We start from the raw sequence: 9,316 nt of genomic DNA, 5'->3' as shown, positions 1-9,316 counted from the left end.
TATTCCTCCCTCCTTACGATTCGATGTTATACGCTCTTTTCACATTTATGTAATCTTCACTACACAAATACTCAAACTATTTCTTGAAACTCTTATCCCATTTTAGATCCAAGTAAACATTTACCACTTTTCCTATTTTTACATCTCATAACTTCTCTATTATCATTACTCAGTGCACGATGAACATTAAAAGAAATCACTCAGATACACTCCTAAATACTTATGATACTGTAACGTTTCCTTTTAGAAAAAATCTGGCTACACATTTTTTTACGCTATATCTTTGGCTCCCACAGAAACTTCCCTCTTTTTTCTCTCAAGTCTATTAAATTTTTTATTTATTTCTGTATGGATCCCCTAGTTTTTCATGCTCCTAATATCCTTACATTTGTTCATGAATAATATCACTAATCAGAGCCATCTATGCTTTCTTCATTGAATTCTATTCGTGATTACCATGAATGACTTAAACTTTCCTCTTACCCACATTTTAACTCTAACTTCTACCCCACCCCTCCCCCCACACAAGCTGTTTCTTTTCGCGGTGACATCTGCAAACAACCGTTCTTCCCCCCTTTCAAACAAACTCTACTCATCTTACTGTTCGACAATGTATTTTTTGCTGACTTATCACATCAGCCTCTTCACAGACACAGTATAGCAACCAGCTTTGTAGATATAACAAGATTCCTTCATCCTACGAACCACTTTTACACATATCAAAATATTTTGCCATATATATCACCATACACATTTAATGAATGCATTATAACTACTATTATGATGATAATTAAAAAAAAGGGATAAGAAAATAAACACTCATAAAATACAACATAACGAAGATAGTTGCCAGCTCGAATAATCTGTAATCTAATATGTAAAATTCCGTTTCTAAATATAAACTCAATACTTTCTATATATTGAGATATCGTTAGACTGGCAAATACTCTTACACAAAATTATGCTTCAAGTTTTGTTCATCCTTGAAAAATGCAGAAAACGTTACGCCAAAACGACATAAAATGTAAACAAATACTGTACTGCGGCAAACGGATGCTTACTTATATATCCTTTTATTTATTCTTTTTGATTTCCGTTTTAGTTCATTTACGCATAGGCGTTTTGAATGCAAACAACCCAACCATGAATAATCACTCCTGTGACGCAAATCCTACCATCCTTTGTAGAGCTTTGAGAAAGTCGTTTTGAATGAGAGCAACATATCACAAAAACGTCTCTAATTCAGGACTTTCTTCCTTGACCAACTGTACAATGAAGCTCCCTTTCTTCGTCTGTAGGGTTGTGTAATTTATGCTTATGAAAATTATATATATTTTTTTCCCATTATCTTGATTCTAAGTTATGATTCTTATTCATAACCTATTTGCTGTTGGGCATGTCTCTATATAGTCAACTAAAATTAACTGTTTATGGAAATAAATGTTTCCGAACTTTTAACGGAGATCGTATTTTGAATCGCAAATTCATTAACAGTGTTTGTTAGCTATAACTTCTATTAATTTTTCATTGGAAAAATATTGGTTTTCTTTAGGTTCTAGAAATTCAAACAGGGTTTCATTTTATATGTGAATGATCTTTTTTTCCTAAGCAGGGAAAACTCAAATAACTTGTAAGTTCAAATGCGCATAACTATATCGACTAATATCAAATAATTACTATCAAAATAATGAAGATCACAGGTAAAACATAAATTCTTAGGTTAAGGATTTCCAGCTAAAATTTCAAATCAAACGTATAGTATATATTTTATTATAGCTGATTTTACAAAAGCAATGACCCTGAATACTTAGTGAATTTCAAAAACAATCGATGTTTTATTCAAAGTGGTACATGAAAATCGCAGGATATATTGAAACATGTTTTTGTCACTGGAAACGATAAGTGACTAGTTGATGATTTTTTTTTGTAGCCAAAATCATTTATATTGAATAAGCAGAAGAGGGATTTTTTTTTATTTCCGTTTGTAAGAAGGGAAATGAACACTAACCTTAATTGATACCATCTACAAAATCCCAGTTTGTTAGGCAACTCATAAATTACATGTACTAAATAACTCGTAATACACTATGAGTAATTTCACATGGAATTCGAAAAACCGTGAAGATTTTTATAAGTTTATATTTTACGCCTTTTCACTTGTTGTTTGCTAAGGAACAGGGGCCCTGTCCTTGTGATGAACCTTCTCCTCCTGACAATCCTTCTGATTCTCAGGAAGGCTGGATAACTGTCAACTCCAAACAGAAGCATAAGTCCTCCAAATCTCCTATCTCTCCAACTATCCCAGTGTTTCCAGAGTTCAAAGTGACAAATAGTCAACAGATCCCTGCTTACGATCATATCATTGGAATTGAAAACCAATGTCCTGGCATTAACATTACTGTGCGCCCCAACTTACCTGGTCACACGATCCTTTTCCCTAGAGATCAGTAAGCCGTTTATTTCTTGGAAAATCTTAAATATGCTTTAAAATGTGACGGTGCCGAGAGAGGGTTGTGAACTCAAAGGCAGGATGCAATCAACTGAGTTGTTTATTAAGGAACACTCTCCTTTATATACAAAACCTCAAGTCAACAGGACATAACAAGTTCGAGAGACAGACAATGTTACAGAGCGAAACCGGAGACATGATCATTCAGGTTCTTTTTAGTGCGAGGGAAGAGTGCAGATACAAGCATAATATATACAAAATAATTATGTACAATTGTGTGACACACGGTTGGTACATGGCTCCCCCCCTAAAAATGACATACTGTACATGTTAAATAGGGCGCCCTGATCTAGAGAGGCGAACTGTAGGCGGGTCATCTGGCAGAAGATAAGCAGGTTTTAGACGATCAATGGAGACCCAGTCTTCTTTGCCCTGAATGTTTAGTAGGAATGCTTTCGGACTGCGTCGGATCACAAGGAAAGGGCCCATGTAAGGGGGCGTTAGTGGTGGCTTGCTAGTGTCGTTGCGCAGGAAGACATGCGTTGCAGAGTGCAAGTCCGTTGGTATGTGATGCTTCGCTGGGGGCTTGTATGTCTGGCGGCACGGAGTAAATTTTCCCACGACGTGACGTATGCGCTGGAGATCGTCGGAGGAGGTTGTAGAAGGAAAAAATTCGGCAGGGACGACCAACGGGTCACCATACACCATTTCAGCTGCCGAGACGTCGAGGGCGTCTTTAGGAGTGGTCCTTAGTCCCAGGAGGACCCAGGGAAGCTGAGTAAACCAGTTGCAATCCTTGAAGCGGGACATCAAAGCTGCTTTGAGGGTGCGATGAAAACGTTCAACCATTCCATTGGCAGCGGGGTTGTAGGCCGTTGTCTGATGTAGGGTGATGCCCAAGAGATTCGGTAATGACGTCCACAATTGAGAGGTGAAAGTGGTTCCCCTGTCAGAAGTAATATGCTCAGGGATACCGAATCTTGAAATCCATCCATGAGGCGGACGTTGCAGTTTCCATGGGAATGGCTTCAGGCCAACAAGTGGAGCGGTCAATGACGGTAAACAGGTAACGATGTCCTTGTGATGTGGGTAGGGGGCCTACAACGTCGACGTGAATGTGCGCGAAACGACACTGAGGTTGAGGAAAGGTGCCCACTCCTGAATCCGTGTGTCGATGTACTTTGGAAGTTTGGCAAGAAGTACAGGCGCGGACCCAATCCTTAGCATCCTTAGAAATGCCGTGCCAAATGAACTTTGCCTTCAGCAGCTGTGCAGTAGAACGGCACGAGGGATGTGAAAGGCCGTGAATGAAATCAAACACCTGCCAGAGCATGGGAGCAGGAATCCAAGGTCGCGGTCTACCAGTACTGACGTCACAGAGGAGAGTGGTGTTGGAGTCTTCGAGAGGAAAGTCTTCCCAACGGAGGGACGTGCAGGATGTCCTACAAGCTTGATACTCTGGATCCTGTCGTTTGGCTTCAGCCAGGGCGTTGTAATCCAATCCCAGTTGAACGGCAGCCAACGTGTTTTTTGACCGGGCATCAGAAACGGGATTCATTTTCCCAGGTACGTATTGAAGGGTGCAATTGTATTCAGCCACGGCGGAGAGATGTCGGCGTTGACGGGCGGACCAGGCGTAAGACTGTCGAGTGAAGGCGTGCACCAGAGGCATATGATCTGTGTGAATGACGAAGGGCGTACCTTCTAAGAAATGGCGAAAGTGACGGACAGCCAAGTGCACCGCCAGCAATTCTCGATCGAAGGAAAAATAACCTGATTCTGCCTTGGACAGTTTTCTGCAGAAGAAGGCCAATGGGCGGGGTGAGCCTTTGACCACCTGCTCGAGTACTGCACCAATAGCGACGTCGCTGGCATCGGTGGAGAGAAGGAGAGGGGCGTGTGGGATAGGAAAAGTGAGAGCCGCAGCAGTTGATAGGGCCTTCTTTGCATTGCAGAAAGCTGCTTCTTGAAGGGGACCCGACTTCAGGTCCTTTGGCTTGCCCTTGAGGGAGGCGTAGAGGGGAGCCAGAGTGGCGGCAATGGCTGGCAGAAAACGGTGATAATAGTTGATCATGCCCAAGAATTCCTGCAAAGCTTTGACGGTCAAGAGCGCGGGGAAGTTCTGAACGGCTGCTACCTTCTCAGGGAGGGGATGGACTCCTTCAGGAGTGATACGGTGCCCTAAGAACGACACTTCGTTGGCGCCAAAGGTACACTTGTCGTACCATACTACAAGGCCGTTTTTTGCAGGCGGTCGAGCACGATGCGCAGGTGATGGAGGTGTTCCTCTTTTGAGGAGGAGAACACAAGTGTGTCGTCCCCATAACATACACAGAAAGGGAGGTCCACTAAGATGCCATCCATGAGAAATTGAAACGTTGCCCCAGCATTACGAAGGCCAAAACAGGAGTAATTGAAGGTGTATGTACCAAACGGAGTGGTGATGGCGGTCTTGGGGATGTCTTCTGGGTTCATAGGCACCTGATAATACCCCTTCAGGAGATCGAGCGTAGAGAAAACCTTTGCTTTGTGCAGGTAGGAGGTCACGTCGGCAATGTTTGGGAGGGGGTAGTGATCCGGTTCTGTCTGCATGTTCAGGCGCCTGTAATCCCCGCACGGACGGAGGGAGCCGTCTTTCTTCAGAACGATGTGTAAGGGTGACGACCATGGGCTGGAGGCCTTTTGGCAAAGGCCCATTTCTTCCATTTCGGCGAACGTCTGTTTGGCGGCTGCCAATCGTTCCGGTGCCAGACGTCTGAATTTTGCGAAGACTGGGGGTCCCGTCGTCTTGATATGGTGATATATACCGTGCTTGGCAGGAACCGTGGGCGTTTGGCGAAGTTCTGGACGGAAAACTTCCGGGTACGACGTGAGGAGGTGGGCGTAGGCATCCGTGGGTGCGGTGATGTGGAGAGCGAGGTTAGAGGGGGCGGGTTGAAGAGGTGTCGACAAGTAAGAGTTTGCGTTGACCAATCGTCGGGGGGCGACATCGACCAGAAGGTGGAAATGAGAGAGGAAATCCGCACCGAGGATTGGCATTGTGACGTCAGCAACGAGAAACTTCCAATTGAATTTACCGTTTCCGAACGATAATGTGAGGTTCTCGTAACCGTAGGTGGGTATCGCAGATCCGTTGGCAGCTACCAAGCGGACGTCGGCAGATGTAGACAGACTACGTCGTGCCTTGAAGAGTTTCCTTGGCAAAAGAGAACGACATGCACCCGTGTCTACCAAAAATCGCACGCCCGTTCCTGCATCCTGTAAAAAGAAAAGATTAGAAACACGGGAGGCCACCGCCACAAGCGATGGCCTACTTACACGTTTTTTGGCCACTGACAATCCTCGGCACATTTCTTCGCAGTTGCCCCGAATCTGAAGTCGTAGTAGCAAAACTGCGGCGGATGGGAGGTAGTAAGTGTCTGTAGAAGTCGTTTGTTGGGGCGCGAGCGATTGGTGGGTGGTGGGCGGCTTTGTCTCTGCTTCGGCACGTCACGGTGTGGGCGTGTATGTCCTACGGTATTCGTGTCAGCTTCAGTTGACGTTGAATAGGCATCCTCTTCGTCAGGGGTGGAGGCGTTGATGGAGGTCTTGAAGTGGCTGTCCATAAGGGCGTCGGCTTTGGTCATCAAGTCCTTTATGGGTAAACTATCGACATCGGGTATGGCAGCGCGTATTGGTCCGGGTAAACGGTGTATCCAAAGGGCACGAAGTAGGTTCACCTCACGAGGAGAGCCGTCGGCGGCAGGTTGAAGGCAAGCGATACTGATCATTTCCCTGAGGGCAAGCGAAGCCCTTTGGTCCCCCAACGGTTGTTGCGAGAGCTGAAAAAGCTTTGCTACACGGGCGGCTGGCGAAGGCGAGTACTGCTGCAGAAGGTGTGTTTTGAGGGCGTCATACCCTATTGGCATGTCTCCTTGTTCACAAAGCCAGTCGGATATTTCCGGGAAGGTGTCCTCGGGTATCGCAGCGAGAACATAATCTGCTTTGGTGGTTGAGCGAGTCATGCCGTTGATGCGAAACTGGACTTCTGCGCGCTGAAACCAAGCAAATTCCCCTCCACTGGCGAACGGTGAAAGTTTCAATGGGGCGGCCGCAGTACCAACTGCTGTAGTAGAGTCCGTCATAGTACCAACGATGGAGGGGCGAGGGAGGTGGGGGAGTAAGGCAGTGGGAGCGAGTCGACTTCCGGGGTCACCAATGTGACGGTGCCGAGAGAGGGTTGTGAACTCAAAGGCAGGATGCAATCAACTGAGTTGTTTATTAAGGAACACTCTCCTTTATATACAAAACATCAAGTCAACAGGACATAACAAGTTCGAGAGACAGACAATGTTACAGAGCAAAACCAGAGACATGATCATTCAGGTTCTTTTTAGTGCGAGGGAAGAGCGCAGATACAAGCATAATATATACAAAATAATTATGTACAATTGTGTGACACACGGTTGGTACAAAAACTTGATCCTAATGACCTAAAAAGAATTTACATTATTTGTGGGTATTCTCCTAAGCTAAATGACAAACGTCTATTGTCTCACCCCCTAATTAAAAAAGTTATTATTATTATTATTATTATTATTATTATTATTATTATTATTATTATTATTATTATTATTACTTGCTAAGCTACAACACTAGTTGGAAAAACAGGATGCTATAAGCCCAGGGGCCCCAACAGGGAAAATAGCCCATTGAGGAAAGGAAACAAGGAAAAATCGAATATCTTAAGAACAGTAACATTAAAATAAACATTTCCTATATGAACTATAAAAACTTTAACAAAACAAGTGGAAGAAAAATTTGATAGTTTGCCCGAGTGTACCCTTATGCATGAGAACTCTAACCCAAAACCGTGGAAGACCATGGTAAAGAGGCTATGGCACTACCCAAGTCTAGAGAAGAATGGTTTGATTTTGGAGTGTCCTTCTCCTAGAAGAGCTGCTGACTATAGCTAAAGTCTCTTCTACCCTTACCATGAGGAAAGTTGCCACTGCACAGCTACAGTGCAGTAGTTAGTCCTTAGAGTGAAGAAGACAGGTGTACCACCAAAAAGGCAGCCCATCCCCAAAAATGAAATGTACTCTTATGGGACCTCCTCCTGTTCACGTAAACCTAGGTATTTCGGGCTTCTTCAGGGTTGAAGATTATACTCCCTCGCCCCTACATTGTTTTACATATAAGAAATATGGTCATCATCTGGAACATTGTAAAGCCTATTACCCAGTGTGTGTTATCTGCTCCAAAAGGCAGGATACTGATATTTGCTCAGATCGATTTAAACAGAATCAACCCACCTAACCCCGTTGACTAGTTTATCCTTAGGGATAAGAGGTGCCCTGAGTGCCTAAATCGGATTGCCTTCAGCAAAAAACAGTCTTATCCAAGAAGCCAACATACTGCTCCTCATCCTTCGACCTCCCTACATCCCGATCAATCTCAACCTAGGCTTATATCCCATTCCTATACATCATACAGTGCTGCAGTCAGTAATTCCGAAATTCCAATTAATCCAATTCCAACACCAAATCTTCCCACTCCTATTCCTGCACCCCCCTCCCCCGCCTCCAAGGAGCATTCTCCCCCACCCAAACCTCAGAGATTATCACGACCCCTTACAAGGAACCCTCACCTTCAAACAAAACCTTATATCCAAACTCCTATACCACAGCAACCTCGCTCTCCATATGTTCCTATGTCTCTTACAGACCTCATCTCCTCATCCCAAAATTCTCCTGCCTGATTGGTAACGTCTCTGCCTGGTATCTCACTCAGTCTTGTTAGTGCCATTATTATCTGCAACTTTGCCATCCTTGTGAGCTAAGGTTGAGGGGTTTGAAGGAGTCTATAGGTCTATGTTTTGAGTTATTAGCAGCCATTCCCTGGCCCTTCCTGGTCTTAGCGTGGGTGGAGAGGGGCTTGGGCACTGATCATATGATATATGATCAATTTCTAGAGCATTGTCCTGCTTGATAGGGCAATGTCACTGTCTCTTGCCTCTACCATTCATGAGCAACTTTTAAACCTTTAAACCTTATGACCCTTTACCACACTGAAATAAAACTGAAAAAAAAGAAAAAAAAAACAAAGGTGGATAGAATATATAAGTCTGTTACAACTAAACTTTTAGAAGAGCACAGAGACAAATTTTCAATTGAATATAGGAATCGATTTGCAGTCTTAGAGAATTTAAGAGACGAAGAGCAGACATTTATTACAGACTGATGTGATATTAAGAACACATATCAGTCAGTTGGTAGTGAAGTCTTTGGAACCGAAGTTGCAAGGAGATAGCCATGGATATCAAATGGTACTTGGGATACTATAAAAAGAAGATAAAAACAGAAATTGAATGTTGAAAGATTTTGAGGAAGTAATGAAAATTACAAGGTAAAGCATGTTAAGTATTCCAGTATTGATAGTGAGGTCAAAAGAAAAGCTAGGAATGACTGGAGAGAATATTTAGATACTAAATCAGATGAGGCTGACAAAGCTATGAATTTAGAAAGTGGCTATGGTGAAAGAATTTCTCATAGAATTATTAATGAAATATCTATGGGAGCAAAGAAGAAGAAACATATATCCACCAAAAAGAGAGATGGATCTGTTATAACAACAAAATATGAAGAAAGGTAATGTTGCATAGAAAACTTATGTGTGGTTACTAATAGGAGATATGAAGGGAAAATTTGATTGTACCCTCTCTGGTACAACTCAGGAACATAAATGGTGGTCTACCCTTAAATATGCACTCTTTGGTGTTGATGCAACAATTCCTCCTTTACTTAAACCAGATGGCTCAGTCACTCACTGTTCAAAGGAAAAGGAAACCCTTTTGGCTGATGTTTTTGACAGTAAGCAGAGTAATGA

The 9,316-nt window shown here is 43.3% G+C and overlaps 1 protein-coding gene across 1 annotated transcript in view; it reads left to right on the top strand.

Annotated features, from left to right (window-relative positions):
- LOC137640952 (uncharacterized) overlaps positions 1–8,189 on the top strand; it is an 11,763-nt gene extending 3,574 nt beyond the window's left edge. Inside the window, exon 2 of the mRNA XM_068373410.1 lies at positions 7,814–8,189. Within this exon, the coding sequence (XP_068229511.1) occupies positions 7,814–8,189 (376 nt within the window). The remainder of the gene's footprint in view (positions 1–7,813) is intronic.
- Positions 8,190–9,316: the final 1,127 nt, after the last annotated feature.

This window comes from Palaemon carinicauda, chromosome 5 (genome assembly GCF_036898095.1).
Source record: "Palaemon carinicauda isolate YSFRI2023 chromosome 5, ASM3689809v2, whole genome shotgun sequence".
In the NCBI taxonomy this organism is placed as follows: domain Eukaryota; kingdom Metazoa; phylum Arthropoda; class Malacostraca; order Decapoda; family Palaemonidae; genus Palaemon; species Palaemon carinicauda.
The sequence above is the reverse complement of the archived record's forward strand: the minus strand, read 5'-3'. Positions and strand labels throughout refer to the sequence as shown.